Genomic DNA, 16,435 nt, shown 5'->3' with positions numbered 1-16,435 from the left:
GAAGTTGGGCAGATTGAAGGCGGGAGGGAGAAAGATAGGACTTCCCACGCGCTGCTTAACTAAAGACTTGGATAGCATGGTCTCCGCATCCCACTTCAACCTTATCTTATGTGTGCTAAACTGCTCCGTTTTGCTCTTTCCTTCCTACTGCATAGTCTGAAACAATCAAAGAGAGCATGGGTTTCAAGCATTTGAACCTGATCATCAATTGCGTGACCTCTGGGACAGGCTGCCTGTACATGGCACTGCACACGGAAAATACCATTGCATCATTCGTTCCCCAGGGGACAACACATGTCCAAATCTCTGCGAACAGCTATTATCACCAGTGCCTCTTTTGGTGGCTCTGCTAGAAAAATGGACCTTACCCTACAGGTTGCCAAATGAATACTCAAAGGTCCTCTGAGCTAGTTTGCCCCTAGACTTTTTTTCCCACTGAAAACTTCACTTCCAGTGGTCACTGCAAGAAGGTTCAGAATAAGAACTTTTTGATGATATAAATCATGGCACTAATAGCCAGAATTCAGTTGATAAGCATGTGATCTTGGGCAAGTAGATTAATTTCTCCTTGCTTTTGCTTTATTCCCTCTTTAAAATGGTGACATATCGTACTTGGTTAAGACACGTGAAGATGTCATGCAATCCGTTTATTTAAAGTGCTTCGGCACAGTGCCTGCCACCCCCCCCCCCCCAGAATTGAATAGTGGCTATGTTACAAAATACATATAACAACTTTTTATTCTATATTCTAGAATTTTATTCAATTCTAGAATATTATAGTGTCAGATAGCTTTAAGTCTCATGAGAGTTTATAGTTAAACACAAGAAAATAAAAAAATAACTTAAACGACTTAATAAAAAGATTATACTTATGCGGTGAAATTACATAGCATGGCTTTTCCAATCACAATATCTAGCTCGGACCTCAAAATGAAGGAAGATAAAACTTAACATGATTGATTTTTATGTGACTAACAATACCCCGAAATCATAATTCTTGTGCTTAAAAAGCACCGGGTGAATACAATTTGAACTTTTTATAACTTTTGGTGTGTTTTTATCCTGACTATCCTAAAAGCTAACATATATTATCTTAAGACAGAATGTCTGGGCTGCTGAAAAAGTGTGAAACGTATGTGTACATCTGATTAAACAACTTTTTTCCTAAACCGGTGGAAACACTTTATGGAATAAATGTGTTTGTACAGTGGTGGCTATTTGTCACAGGAGGCTCTGACATAGGCATTAAGGCACCAACTATTTTGGACAATATGTCATAACCAGCCAGTTGGAGAGCAGTAACAAAATACTTGGCTAACCATTCTATACTAGAGACATCTGTTTAGCTTAGCAAGCTAGTAACACCAGATCCTACTGTAATTTGGATCATCTGAATATCACGATCCACTTGGTTTCTGAAAGAGGTAAACAACACTGAAACATCATTCTACGTATCTTAGACGTTTTAAAATTAGTTTCATGGACTATCACGGAAAAATGTTTATGTAATATTTTAAACGAAAAAGGCAATAGATACATATTGCTTTATATTTATGCTCTTAAAATAATACGAAATTTATATTAGGTGATATTATATAAAAATTTTAGCCATATAAAAAACAAAATAGCAAAGTATGATTTATTCAGACGGCATGTAGATGGATGATTTTTTCCTTTTCTTCAATCAAAAGTTAAGTAATACAATGCCAACTTGTATTGCGGGTTTATTATGTGCTAGACACTGTATATTAAGTGGGCATTAACATTGTTTTCATCATTAAAACCACCTTATAAGCTAATACTAATTCCATTTTATGGACTGGCTAAGACTTAGAGAAGTTAAGTAACTTGCCCAAGGTCAAATATTAGCAAGTGGCAGAGCTGAGATCTAACAGTAAACCCCGTATTTGTAACAACTATAATTATCTTTAAAGAAAAAAGGCTACTTGACATACCCTGCAGTCTGTTCATTGTTCTTATCTGTGAATAGAGACTAAGCATCTACCCTATTTTTCTGGGAAGGAGGGTGACCAAACTGATCTGATTTGCCTGGGAATTTCCCAGTTTTAGTTCTGAAAACTGGAACCTCCTGAGTATTTGTCATAAGCAAACCTTTGCCAGTTGGTGACCCACAGGGAAGGAATACGTAACCTGGAAACGTTCCAATAGTTCACTAATTTTGCTCTCAAACTGATAAATCAGAATGAAAATAGGGAAAGTGCAGAATTACAAGGAGAAATTTTTTAAGCACCAAGGAAAGCGGGTTTCTCAGGTAGCTTTTGGTGTCTCTTTCCCTGGAAACTGTGCCTAAAAAATAAATGAGCAGCAGCTTCTTTCAGAAGCATTTTGTATCTAGCATGTGAACTGAACCCAGGTTTTCGTGGAAGTTGTGTTCTCTTCCCAAATGGGAGAGACCGAAGGGCAAAAGCAAAGAGTGAAAAAATATATTTCTTGAAAAATCGGAAGAGCGGCCTCTCTGGTTCCTCCTTTGCTTGGCTCAGACACAGTTCTTCAAAGCTGTATGAAAAAAGGCAGCTGCACAGCAGCCTCGGGGGTCCAGATCCAGCCCCATGTCTCTGCACAACTTCTCATGGCCACCTCTGGAAGGTGCAGAGGATCCGCCTTTAAAATCTCTCCTCCTCCTCGGCTTGGTGTGTGCCCCTCCCCCTGTCCTCTGAAGGAACTCGAATGTTCTGTCCGTTTAAGTGCAAACTATTTTTACCCCAGTGTTCGGGAATCTCTGGGCACAAACTGTCTGCAGATTAGGTAAATTACAGGTGCAGGGATTCATGTTACTCGCTGAGCGGGCGTGAGTTTAAAGCATTAAGCTGCCTCTTCTGCATCTTCCCTTTCGGTCAGCGGACCCCCCTTCCCCTTCTGTTCCGGCAGGGCCACTGACGGCCTTGCTGGCTGATCCTTCCCCTGAAGGCTGGACTTCCCTGCTGCTGTTTCTTTCTCTCCCTCCCCTCCTCCTCCACCCCCTCTTTCTTTTACCCCCTCTTCTCCTCTTTTCTTTTCACTGCAAACCAAGTATAATTATTTCAGGTCTGGCCCTCAGTTCTCCTTTCTCAGTCATAACCCCACTATCCAACAATATAGCCAAATTCCTTAGACACAATCCTCAAAAATCTCTTCCCCAGTTTCTGACTAACCCTGTGTCTGCTTCTTCCCTGAGCTTCCTCCCACTGTCAACACCACCCCATCCACAGGTTTGCTTAAAAGCTTCACATCTGCTCCTTGGAAACACCAACCCACTATCTCAGGAACTTCTGTCCCCAGACCATCCTTGTTCAAGCTCCCTGGTCATGAGAGACGGCTCACTGTTATACTTTCATGAAGAACCCCATTCTTTTCCTCCCAAGTTCCTAGTTCAGGGGGTCGTTTGTGTGATTTTTAAACTAGTGTCTGCCCTAACAAAGTGGAAATTTGTTGAGTACATAAATACATGAAACACTGTTATGGAGTCACTGGTTTTAATGCTTCTACTTCCATTACACCGTTAACAAATACACATCCCTAAACTTGTCCTAAACATCCGTATTAACAAATCTGGGTATTTCAATTAATTCTCTTCAATTTAGAGGCCTTATGAATTCAGTAGGGGAAGGAAGGAAATTAAAATTTGTTGAGTGCATATGCCATAACCATGGATTCAACATACATTTTTCTCTTTTGGACTAACAAAAAAACCTGTGATATATGTATGATTATGCCATTTGATATCTTAGAAAAGTGAGGCTTGAATGTATAATTAAGAATGGCTAGAACTTAGATTGTAGCTTAATCCAAAACTGTTTTTCTACCACCTTCAGCACGTTCCCAAAGGCTCAGAGATAAAATCCACCATTGGCTGAGCTGGCTATAATCCTTTTCCTCCCACTCCTTCTCACAGAGAAGAAGAGCTGGACATGTTCAAGCTTTTGCGGAGAGGATAGGCAGAAAATGTGTTTACAAGTAACTGAGCAGGAACTACGAATAATGAGTGGTGAACTATTTGAAAACTAGCAATTCTACCAATAACTTATTTTCACATGTTGTTATGAATGAACTCCAGGCCCCTGAAGTGATTATTGCTACTTAATATTACTCTTCTCTTATTATGATTTACTTTTTCCATACTTAAAAAATGTATTTTGAACTGTTTAAAGCTTGGAAGATAAACCTATTTTGAGCACTTGTCAAGATCTGTGTCTCCCAAGTTGTACTGAGAAATAATGTAATTGCAATTACAGGCATCTCATATTTTGTAAACAGTTCTGAGTTCCAAGAGTTCACTAGTTAGTTGTTTGGAATCATTGTGTATTTTCCCATTACCTAATCTAATTTAAAAAATGGTTATTTCCCAAGCTGGCATTTCCTTTTTTCTTTCTTCCCATCCCTTTCCCAACCCCCAAAACAACAAAAGAGGGGAAAAACTCTATTCGAACAAGAGTCATGACAACACTAATTTTATTGGGCTGAGTTCTAAAGAATGTTGTGTAAGGGGCTTTGTAATTTAATAAGAAGTGACCATTCACTAGTGATGCCGAATTCACACAAGAAACACCACCCCTGTCTGAGAGGCTGCTCTTGATCGGCACCCCAAAGCTCATTCTACCTCTTTCTAGAATCTTCCCTCTCTACATTTTCAACTGGCAACACTTAAATAAGGGAAAAATAAAGGAGAAAGAGCACACTTTGATATTCCTCAGCAGGTTCGTGATGTGCAGATTCTCATATCTTACCGATGCCTCTTAAAATCACTGGGGAGTCTAAGAATGGTATCACCTTAACGATTACATTTCTCACCCAAGAAACAACATTCCTGAGAAGTGCTGTTTTTGGGATTTCATTTTTTCCTATACCTAATTGCAGTAATAAAAATACTTTTATGGAGTATGTGATCTTTTTGAAGTGATTTCACATTAAAAAAAATTATCATGACCTTGGAGAACGTGATGTCTTTGCTACTACATACTTTACGGGTGGAAATCTGAGCTATGAAGGTTGGCGAAATGCCCACAGACCCCAGGTGGTTGTGATCTAGGCCTTCCACACCCCGATCCCAGGGCTCCTTCTCCCACTTTTCACTGTTTAGTTAATTCTGCTCACCCTTCTAGGCTCACACTCCGTAAGAAAAGAGATCATTTTTTACCACTTTATTCTTAGCACCCTGGACACTGTCTGGCTCTTAGTAGGTACCCAAAAATACTGAATAAATGAATTTCAGGAACTGTTATCTTAATCTCAGCGACAGTGCTGTATAATTTTACTTGTTAAAAATGACGTTTCTAATTGCGTTCACATCATAAGAGAGAGTGAGATTAAGAGCACAGGGCAATTTTCCATAACAGACATTAGACTATTCCCTACATTCTTGGAGCCTCCAACCTGCAATCTTAACTGCTGATATTAGCAACAAAGGGACTGGCAGCAATAGGAGAAAAATGTCACAAAAGCATTGGCTTCCTATGATTCCCTGTGCCTCCTACTTTTCCAAAAACCTCAAAACAGTTCTCACATGTGATAAGAAATTATTCAGCTGCACAATAACAAAAACATAAAAACGGCATAAAATGTCAAAACTTAACATCCGAGGTGGTGGTTTAACAGAAAGAGATTATGATGCCTTCGCTTCTGGAATATGTGACTTTAAAATGTAACTAGTTCCTACATTGTCTAACTAGTGAGTCAAGGATGTTGTCTTCAGTCTATTCATTTAAAAAATTAAATCATATTACATACAGCCGATAATTATCACTGCTTAGAGTAGAAGAAGACTATCTTACGTAGAGTGTTTCAGGCACTGACTGTGAAGGCCAAAGTCAAAGTTGACTGATCCCCAAAGGCAGTTATAGTTTGGAAGGACTCCTTCTAGAGCGCTGGGAGAGGAAGGGAAGGGAAGGGAAATAAAATAATACAATTTTTTAAAGAGAAAAAATAAATCTGCCACAGCTGTGCTTTATTTCCTTCATAAGAAATGGTCTTAGCCTTGACGTAACTTCATGAATGAAACGATGACTAATGTTCATCAAGCAGCTACTCTAAGGTTATATGCTTCAGATGGATGGTGCCATGTGATCAAATTCTCGCCACAATTCTATAAGGCAACCACTGTTAGCTTGAAGAATTCCAGACCTAAAATTGCCCATGCGCACAGAGACAGACATTAACTCAGCTGGAACTCCAAGGGCCATCCTTGGAATTCGGGGGTCCCGCGCCTCATCCTCATCTGGACTGTCTCCCCAGCCATCAGACTTGTGTGTAACGGGCAAGCTTGCAGCTAAACAGTCTATGCCTTGGTTGCCGCTTTTCCCAGCTGAATCCTATGCAGCCCCTTATTTAGAGTCCGTGGATAGTGAGAACGCAGGTGAAAAAATCCCTGAGCCCACAGCGTGCAGAGGCACCGTGGCGTGATGCACTGAATCTTGGATCATCAAATAGCTACAGTGTGAGTCTTGTTTCCACTAAAACTATGTTTAAAGAGGCGCTATTACCCGTCTTACATCCCCATTTTCAGTCCCACCCCTTACCTTCTGGGCACTATGGCTCCACCAAGGTGGGTACACAACTCAGATCTTCGTTGCCACCCTCCCAAAAAAGATAGCCAAGGAAGGAATCTGAGCACCCTCCAGCCACCCCTTCCAGCTCAGCTCTGAAAGCACCACACAGCCTTAGTTAAAGAGAGGAAACAGATTTACCTGCTGCTATTGAGGCTGAGGCCTGAAAGTCATGTATAACCTTTGAAGGACTGTAATGGTTTTAATCACAGGAATAGCATCTTTGTGACAGGCAGGAGAGAGAAAAGAGCTGAGCCACTCTGCAAATACGAACCAAGCTATTTTGGAGCAATGGCTACTGCCTTTGAAATCTTTCATCATGGGTCTATACTTAGAATTCAGATGAGCCTTGGGGAGGGGAAGGGGGCAGTGTTAATCCCCGGTTGTTTTGAAGTTGTCCATGTAAGCAGGTTAGCATCTAAACGGTCCCAAACCGAAGCATTCGATGCTGTGTGGAAATCATAGGATTCTGCGTATTTTGTTTTAACCTGTTCTGCACAGAGGCTGTCACATCATTCTGGGGGTGACACTTCTCAGTTTCCTTTCAAACTAGACGTTCTAGAGAGCACTGGCTGTAATCACACTGAGAGACTGATGGTCCATGACAGCTAAAAGTTGGATTGAGTTTCAGGAGCTACTATATATAAAGCTGGGGCGACTTATGTCACCGCACTAATTAAATGCCATCTGGGTGGCTCCTCTGGGTTTTTGAGCCCATCACCCAGTTCAGACCGAGTCAGAGGCCAAGGAGGAGAACATGATGATGGACCTTTTTGAAACTGGCTCCTATTTCTTCTATTTGGACGGGGAAAATGTTACCCTGCAGCCCCTAGAAGTGGCAGAAGGCTCTCCTTTGTATCCAGGGAGTGATGGTACCCTGTCCCCCTGCCAGGACCAAATGCCCCCGGAAGCTGGGAGCGACAGCAGTGGAGAGGAACATGTCCTGGCGCCCCCAGGCCTGCAGCCTCCCCACTGCCCCGGCCAATGTCTGATCTGGGCTTGCAAGACCTGCAAGAGAAAATCTGCCCCAACCGACCGCAGGAAGGCGGCCACTCTGCGCGAGAGGAGGCGGCTGAAGAAAATCAACGAGGCCTTCGAGGCACTGAAGCGGCGGACTGTGGCCAACCCCAACCAAAGGCTGCCCAAGGTGGAGATCCTGCGGAGCGCCATCAACTACATCGAGAGGTTGCAGGACCTGCTGCACCGGCTGGATCAGCAGGACAAAATGCAGGAGCTAGGCGTGGACCCCTTCAGCTACAGACCCAAGCAAGAGAATGTAAGCCCAGACGCCGCCGGGGCAGGGGAATGCAAAAGCTGATTAGACGCCTTCCTTGGGGCCTTTACTTCCAGCTGCTCGTCTTGGTTCCCGTCCCCCTTCCTCGACCCCGCCCTCTCCCACCCCGCTCCCCCTCTAATGAACCCCCACTGACCCGTGAACACGGGGTGCCTGCAACAGGCAGGAAATCTGTACTTGGCCCGAGGAACCAGGGGAGACACCCCCCAGCCCCCGGAACGTTGCTTTTGCCTAATCTGCTGCCTCTCTCTTCCTCCAGCTTGAGGGTGCGGATTTCCTGCGCACCTGCAGCTCCCAGTGGCCAAGTGTTTCGGATCATTCCAGGGGGCTCGTGATGACTGCCAAGGAAGGTAAAGCAAAAGGGCACTGGGCCCCGCAGGAGACCATCCCGGGAGGGGGCTGGGTGCTCGCTGGGGGCAGAACGCCCCGGGCGCCTGCGGGAGCCGGTCCCGCCCCGCGCGAGCCGAGAGCGGAGGCGCCCTCGAGCCGGGCGCTCCCGCCGCGCGCACCGGCGCCCGCGCCCAGCGGCACCGCGGGCGGCTCCCTTCCGTGGGGTTATGTTTGTGTGCGTGTGTGTGTGTTTTTCTGCGCCCAGGAGGGACAAACATTGATTCGTCAGCCTCGAGCAGCCTTCGGTGCCTTTCTTCCATCGTGGACAGCATTTCCTCGGAGGAACACACGCTCCCCTGCGTCGAGGAAGTGGGGGAGAAATAACTCGCGGCCGGAGACGGTCTCCACGCAGCAGCAAAAGCCCACCCTCCTCCTCCTCCTCCTCCTCCGCCTAATCCTGTAGATGAGGTCACGTTACGTGAATATTTAGGAACCCTGACTCAGGAGCTCACGAAAGGGAAGGGGACATCTTCGCAAAGAAACTTCTCGGAAGCTGTTGCGCACGCTCGGAGGAGAAGCCTCGCAGCCTTGGGCTTTTCTTCGGCGAACTGCGAGTGGCTCAGATCTACAGCAGCCTTGGTTTTTGCTGGGTGGGCTCTGTAACATATTTACGTTTCCTATGGTGATCCTTTTGTGCCCTGTGCAAAAGAAGTTCATTCCTGTCTAAAGCAAAGTGGGAACGTCGCAACTGTTAGTGGGATTGAATGTATTTTTGTAAATAATCTTAGTACTTTCATTTTTTTATGTCAACCTAAGAAATATATTTTAAACGTGGAGTGACGTATTGTATACATAGCGTGCAAGGATCCTGGTATTGTTATATTAAAAAGATAAGTTTCTATATGAACAAAGGTGGTCCTAATTTAATTCGGCTGAAAAAAAAACAAAACGTGTTTGAGGGCATAAACAAAGGTGAGCCACACGTTAATTTAGACACCGACCAAGCCCACTTAGTCTGGGTGTTTACTTAGGGGCTAATTTAAAGGGAGGAAAAACGGTTCTTCTGTGTCTGAATTACATTGTTCATTTTCTGTCTCACGTAGACCTCAGACTTGTGGTTAGAAGGGAGGACTCTCCAGAAGGAATCTGTCCATTTTCCTTTCATCAGCATCCCTTTCCCTTCTGTTCTAACTGTCCTGTACCTGACCATCTGGGCAAGGTTTACATTCCCAAAGTCAACACCGGAATGCGCAATCCAGGAAAATCTCACTGCTGCGCCAGATCACCACCCAAAATTCTGTGTACTTGCCTTGAAAAGTGTCAACTAATTTAGCCCGAATTACTGTCCCTCTCTGACCTTACAGGCCCAGCCCTTCCTGAAGAAGCTGTCACATGGAGCACCAGGGGCCACAGGGGCCTCTGAGCCTCGTCTGCGGTCCTCCCCTGGTTTTCTTGAAGGAGACTGGTGGCTGGAAGACGAATAGTGTCAAGGCCCCTTGTGGTTCGGGCTTGTTTTCCAAATAGCAAGATAAAAGAAAGCCACGGTTGGTCTGGGGAGGTGGGGTGGGGACGCTGGAGGAAGGGAGAGGTGAGGGTTAAATGGCTGAGGGCAAAAGACAACACCACACATGAAACCTCTTAGCTGGACCAAAGAGCGAGGCCCCAGAGGGCCTTGAAGCCTCAGGAGCGCCTTGCGGTGAGGATTTTACAACGTGTGCCAGGTTTGTTTATCCTGTCGCGTCAGAAAGAAACGACCACCAAGAGTCACAGTGGGAAGGGAAGGAGAGGAGAGGGACACATCATTTCTTCACAACTGCTGCTTCTCTCTGACATTCTGGCACTGGCACTGCCCCTGCCCTTAACTGCTTACTTCACTCTTTCTCCCCACAGCGAGTCCTCAGTTCAGAAACGTGAACATCAAACCTACTCAGCATCTCCTGGCCCAACTTTGCTTCCAAACGCTCAGGTCTGGGCCTTGTTGCCACCACAGAAATTCCAGATGCGGCCGTAGACGGCGCCCCCTGCAGGCGTGGTGCAGGGCGTTGCCCTGGAGCCTTTCAGGAGGCCTCTTCCAGGGGACAGTAGGGCGTGTGGATAACGACAGTCTCCTAAAATGACTTTAACAAGAGAAGGCGTCAGAGAGCAAACAGATAGTGGCATACATTGCCTCTCAAGAGTGTGAGAGAAGCAGCCGGGGAGCATCAGTGGGGGGAGTGTTCCTGGAAGCCAACCTGCCGAAGTTCTGTGCCTCTGGCTGGACTGAATCTTGGCTGCTCCCGCCTAAACCTGGGGCTACCACCTTCCCCTCTGTGTCCCGTGTCCTAACTTATAAAATAATGGGATGACAAAGATGGTGCCTAATTCCTGAGGTGAAGAAGATTCACGGAGATGAAGTGCTTACCCAAGACGGGACACGAAATAAACATTACATGTTAGCTGTTTTATTTTTCATTAGTAAATTTAAACTGACCATCAGGAGATTTTTTCCTTCCACCAAAAGCCACAGATCCTTCAGATGTAGTTTTTTAGCTTTTTTCTGTGGGCTCTGGCTGGGAAAGTGTTAATAACAGTGCGATAAGCAGCAATACAGACAAGCCATTCTTAACGCTTTACCTATTAATTCCTGTAATCCTACAAAGACCTGTGAGAGAAGTACGGTTCTTGGGAGAAAAGTATATTTTGGAACAGAGAGGTTCTTGCATTTCTAAGTATACACCCAGGATTGGAAGCCAGTCAGCATCAATGCCTTCAAGCTTGCTCTCTGAATGGCTTACGCCTCCTGAAAGAGAAGCCTTGGGAAAGAGAAAGTCTGTAGAATAATTTGACTCTCTCCGACAACTGTTTTCTAAAAGATCTTTTTCAAGCGTGATTAGCCAGTAAACTCCAAATTAGAGCAGTCATTTAAGTAATAAGAGATATGTGGTCAAGCATTTCAAATTATCCAATCACAACACGTGTGAATAAAGAGGTCTCAGTGATGTGTATACCTACTCATCATGCTTATTACATATCTATATTTTTTCCTTAAAAACAAGGATTTTCCCTAAAATGTACAGACACACACACACACACACACACCCTACCTTAAAAAATCACATTCATGCCACAACTGAAATCAGACAGCATAACTGACAAAGTGACCTCATTTACTTTATAACTCGTGTATACTTATAATAAGATTTGTGTTATAAATTGCTCAGCAGCAGAATGCTTTTATCAATTCATGGACTTTACTTGCTGATAGATTTTATTCAGTCTTTGCAATCCAAATCCTCCCTATCTCTCTTAGCTGAGTAACTTGAGAAATTGTTTGGAATAAGTTTGCCTATAGACGTCTCTTCACTAAATAGAGCAAATATTTCCCAAAGACTTCATGTGACCTCCACTGCTGGAGCTGACATGTCCGGCTTTCCAATGAAATCCTTGGTGTGTTTGCAATTAAAATGTTTTTATTTGATATTAACGATGATAATCTTGTCTAAGGCCAAAGCCAAAACAAACAGGGCTGTGGAAACAGAAAATCAAGATGCTAATGACTCGGTAAAAATAAGCAATTTTTTGGGTTTTTTTTTTTTTTTTGAGATTTAAACGGCCTCTTTCCAGAGACAGGCATAATGCAGAAAATACTGAGTGATTTTCTCTTTTATGTTATTATAGAACTAATTTGTAGAATGTCAAAGGCAGCTTTCTCTAATCAGCACACCTGGATCATGGAGTTTCAAACCTGTATGTAGTAGAAATCCACTCATGTCAGACTCTTTCTTATGTTTGGTTGGGATGGGGGCGGAAGTGTGGTGCTAAAGGCAGTGTTCCCAGCTACGCTTGGGAAAGAAGAAGAGAAACAAGTCTTGGCTTTTGCCAAAGTGGCCTCTGTCCCTGTTAAGACACTTTTAAAATTCCAAGTTCGAATTTACCCATCTATGCTTTTCTTTTAGTAATATTTTATCCCTTTTATTCATCTCAAAACCTTACAATACTATATCTGGAAGAATACTTTTTTTTAAAAAAAATTAGTTTAAACTTTGAAGCTCTCATTTCCTAATCTAATGCATTTCTACATCAGCAATAACATGGGATTTCCTCAAAGGGCCCAGCCACAAGACATTGCTCCAAAAGACTCCTCTCCTCGCCCCTTGAAGCCAAAAGAAGTGTTACAAAAGACCACCCTCCTTCCTAGAGGGGTCATGTGGACACAGCAATTTTTTCACAGGCCTAGTTCAGAGTCAGCCTGTGAGATGGAATGCCTACACCATGTGCTGGAACAAAGATAATGCTGCAAGGACTGGCTACTTTCTCTACTCTCAAGGCTGCTAAACATCCTAACTTAGGCCTTTGATCTCTCCCGGGAGTCTTCGAATTCAGGCAGAGGCCAATGTCTTCCTCAGCTGTCTTCTCCACACATTCTTCCAGCAGCTTTGGCAGGTACTGATGTGTTTACTTAGGTGTGCCTGGTTTCCAGAGCTCACAGCAGTTTGAAATTGTGTGGCACCTTATTAAGTCAAATATAATAAGCTAAAGGTTTAAGAACAACTCCCTTCGTCCAGGAGTTAATATGAGCCTCAGGTAGAGGAAGAAGTGAACTGAAATGAATTTATCTTCCTAGGTATATTTGGTTTCTCTTGCTAAGAGAGGCATGAAGAATTTTCAGTAGTGCAGAGTTCCTAGGGTGGGCAAACTTTACTAGAAAAGGAAGCTCTGAGCATCATTTTGCGGGTGTGGTCTCTCCATCAACACTAGGATAGTTGCCAAAATGCTTAAACTAAAATACGTTCTACTTAAAAAAAAAAAAAAAGGTTGATGATTGCTTAGAAGAGCTTAAAAGATCTTTGCAATTACAACCTGCTTCTAAATCTAAATTGTAAGAATATTAAGCATGTGTTTAGTTTTCCTCAGAATGTAAACTGCCCCAAAGAAATTTCCTTTAGAATGCTATCTACTTCACCAGAACCTTGGGGTGCAGGCACTTATAACACCCAGCTGGGCTGAGTCTTCTTCTCATCAGCCTGCTGCCACACTTCCCTGGTAGTCAATGTTGGGGCAGCATTTCTAACAACGTGTTTACATGTTAAACAGGTGTGAGTTTTCTCTGCATGGAAGAAATCAACTTCTCCAGAGAAATAGTGGAAAACACTGTATTTGCATCCTTTTCCATGAGGGCTAAAAGCCATTCTAGTCTGATTCTGAGTAAAAGAGGCCTTGATTGTAAAAGACCTTTTCTGAAAAAGTGATTTTTCACTTTTTTTCACATTTCTCTGTTCATGCTTCTCGCTCGGGGGAAAAAAAAAAAGTTTTTTCTCTATCTCACTCATTCAGTTTCCCCTTTTTCCTTCCCCCCTCTCACCTGAGAAAAGAGCAGGGACTCTGCTGAATTGGGGCAGCCCAGCTGTGAGTCGCGGGCTTCCTTCTTTGTGTTCCACCTCCCAGTGTTTTTATGTCTTTCTCCTCTCGCCTCTGACAGAGGCTTAAAAGTTTTGTCTTGTTTTTAAACTTTGGGGCTCTGAGATCCCATTTGCAGCACTGGGGTCCCCAGGGTCCTCCACGCGGGACCCTGTGGCCCCCTGGCAAGTCCCATTAAGCCGCCGGGTGCTGGTGTTTTCTCGGCTTCGTTAGTTCCACTCCTCCTCGGCACTTGAGTAAATTTGTTTGGAGATCACCTTACCAAAGACAGCCCTACCCTCTGAGAACCACCGTTCCGGACGGAGCCTCCTGAGTGACAGCGTCTTCCCAGCCTGGGAGCGGAGCAGAGGGACCGCTGTCGCTGTCGGGGAACCGGAGCTGCTGCTCCGGAGCGCGGAGGACCGTGCACTGAGCCCAAACTGACTGAAGAAGAAAACAAAGGAAATTCACCTCCAGGAGCACAAGCTCTCCAGAGGGGGATGCCTAGTTTCCAATTCTGTGTGGCGTGGGGCAAAGACTTACTCCTTGGCCTTAGTTACCTTCTTTTGATGATGGGTCCAGTTGCCATAGAATTGGTGGAAGTCATGCACGAGGGAATATATGGAAAGGGCTGAGCACAGGGCTTGGCAAATAGAAAACTCCCGATTGTTTGCCAGAAATATCCCATGCGGAGCAGTCTGGGGACAAAGCACATTAGGTGCCTGGTGGAAAGAATTAGCTGAAAGGCAAGCAGAAGCAAGACTTGCATCTTCCACTGCAACGTGAAAAAGCACGGTTATTTGGGCCCGAGTCTTAAATCTGCACAGGACTCTGTTTTAGCTTCAGCCAGCGTGTGAAACGTCTGGACTCCACAGCCAAAGGAAAGAGTACTATGGCTGCTGACCAGAACCTGTGGGACTTGGGCTGAGAGTTCCTGGATGTGAACACCTACCCTCTACTGTGTTTCAGAGGGAGCAGTGAGCAGGCTTTGGAATGCTGCCACCTGTCTGGATGGGTCCGACAGGAACTTAACGCTTTTATCTGGCGTAGCCCTGGGTACATGCATCCACTTGGTAATAGTCTTTGTTAAAAAGCTGCAGATGAATTTCCCACTGGCCAATTACGTAGCCCATTGATTTGAAAGAGAAACAGATTTGTGACAGGTGGGTGGTGGGTGGTGGTGGTGGTAGTGTCTTTGTCTCAGGGGTGACAGAACTTGGGAGAAGGGACAGTGCGCTTGTTTGCAGCAAACCTCTGTGACACACCCTCCCACCTCTGGTTTCTGGGGCCTTCACTTTGGACCGATTTCACCCTGATAATGTGAATACTTCCCTGGTCTCTGTAGACTGGAAATCTGCCTGCCAGGGTTGTTTTCAGAGAATAAGTTTAGGAAAAAGTAATAAAAAAGCCATCTCCCCCAGCCTCCAGTAGGTTCAGAGTCACAACAGATACTGGACTCTGATGACCAAAGATCAAGGTGAGAACCCCCCTCCTCTTTTAATGAGGACGCGAGCCCCGGTTCAAAACCTCGGAATACTTAGGTCTATTTGTGCAGATGTGAAGTAATAGTGTTTTTTTCCACAAATAAAGAGCACCTCCCCACTCCGAGATTCGGTAGTGAGTTAAGTAAGGCTGGAGGAAGACTGACAAAAGCGGATTAATAGGTTCATTGTCACTTAAATGCAGCCCTCCCCGCTCGCCTTCCAACCAGCAAAGTTTCAAAGACCCTGCTGTGAAGGCTTTTGTCGCCAAAGTGTGTGAAGTTACGCGGTTTGGACAAGTAGGAAATTTTACACGAGTCAAGAAGGATTGCTGCGCCGGCAGCTGGGACGCATCTGTAACGGTGTTAGTTTGCCTGAAAGCAGAAAATTAGCGACCCCAAAGCCCAGCTCGGCTGTTTAGTCTGTGGAAATGACAGGGCGGAGCAGAGAGGGAGAAAGGAGACGCGCCCCCGAAAAGGGAGCTCGCCTTCCAAAACGGGGTTTCTTAGAACACACAGCTTAGAGGTGCAGTCAGTGGGGCTCGTCCGCCCGATCCGGGGCCATCCAAGGCCTGGCGCACGTGCAGAGCGGGAACGCGAGGGGCCGGCGTGTTCGCGGTCGCCCGGCCCGCCCGTGCCCAGGCCCCTCGGAGGAGCAGAGGGAGAAGTCGGAGCTTCGGAGCGAGCCCGGCCTTGGGGGAAAGAGCCTCTCCGCTCCCCCCAATAACACAGAGCCTACAAAACGGCAGGCTGATGAGAACAGAAGAGACTTAAAAAAAAAAAATCTAGATCCACTCCATTACTGAAAGTGCCATTTCACAATTTTAGTGGGCCGTTATTAGGCCCACTGGGTGAAAAAACAAATTCTTCCCACAACTGAAGTGCATGAAAAAGATAAACATCTAAAAGTAAAGCCATCTCTCCTGTCCCGGATTGAGAAGGCAGGTCAGCTTGTGTCAGCTGAAAGTAGGGAGTTCTATTTACTACTTTTTTTTTTTTTTTTTAATGTGGGAGCAATGGCAAAACGTTGGATTTCCTTCGTTCCTTTGGCCTGTGACACCCTTTAAGCGTCCCTTGATTTGCTCTAGACAGCGCAAGTAAGCGGGGTGGGGGAGCCGTCACCCCGCCCCAGCAGAAAGGCAGTAAAACCATTAGCGTCGAAGGGCCGGTAAACAGCCCACTGTCTCTAGAGGAAAGGCGGAGGTTTGCCCAGACAGCCCCGGCGGGGGTTGCGGTGGGATATGCTAATAGTGCCGGGCCACTGGGGCCGGCCTCCCTCCCCCAAGAACATATAAAGGGCCCCAACCCCAGCGCGGCCGACCCAGGCCGCCAGGCGTCTGCCCCTGTTAATTAGCAGAGCAACCGAGCAGGGAGTTCCGCCCGCGACGTGCCCGCCCGCGGAGGCGCCAGGCCCCG

At 45.3% G+C, this 16,435-nt stretch overlaps 1 protein-coding gene and 1 long non-coding RNA gene across 4 annotated transcripts in view; one reads left to right on the top strand and one right to left on the bottom strand.

Annotated features, from left to right (window-relative positions):
• The window catches only part of LOC110260827 (uncharacterized), a 63,309-nt gene extending 56,485 nt beyond the window's left edge, over window positions 1-6,824 (bottom strand). For all 3 annotated transcript variants that reach the window (XR_014804597.1, XR_002344357.2, XR_014804598.1), the window contains exon 1: window positions 6,681-6,824. This is a non-coding gene — a long non-coding RNA (uncharacterized LOC110260827). The remainder of the gene's footprint in view (window positions 1-6,680) is intronic.
• Window positions 6,825-7,210: 386 nt separating this feature from the next.
• MYF6 (myogenic factor 6) lies at window positions 7,211-9,070 on the top strand. Its single transcript, NM_001244672.2, is given in 3 exon segments — window positions 7,211-7,815; window positions 8,093-8,183; window positions 8,429-9,070. Coding segments are annotated over 3 exon segments (729 nt in total). The 5' UTR covers window positions 7,211-7,296; the 3' UTR covers window positions 8,548-9,070.
• The last annotated feature ends 7,365 nt before the right edge of the window (window positions 9,071-16,435 follow it).

This window comes from Sus scrofa, chromosome 5, assembly GCF_054392235.1.
Source record: "Sus scrofa isolate SSC_HxYL_T2T_F1_AM1 chromosome 5, Sscrofa_HxYL_maternal_Yorkshire_Landrace_v2.0, whole genome shotgun sequence".
Lineage (NCBI taxonomy): Eukaryota > Metazoa > Chordata > Mammalia > Artiodactyla > Suidae > Sus > Sus scrofa.
This window is presented reverse-complemented; position numbering and strand designations above follow the sequence as displayed.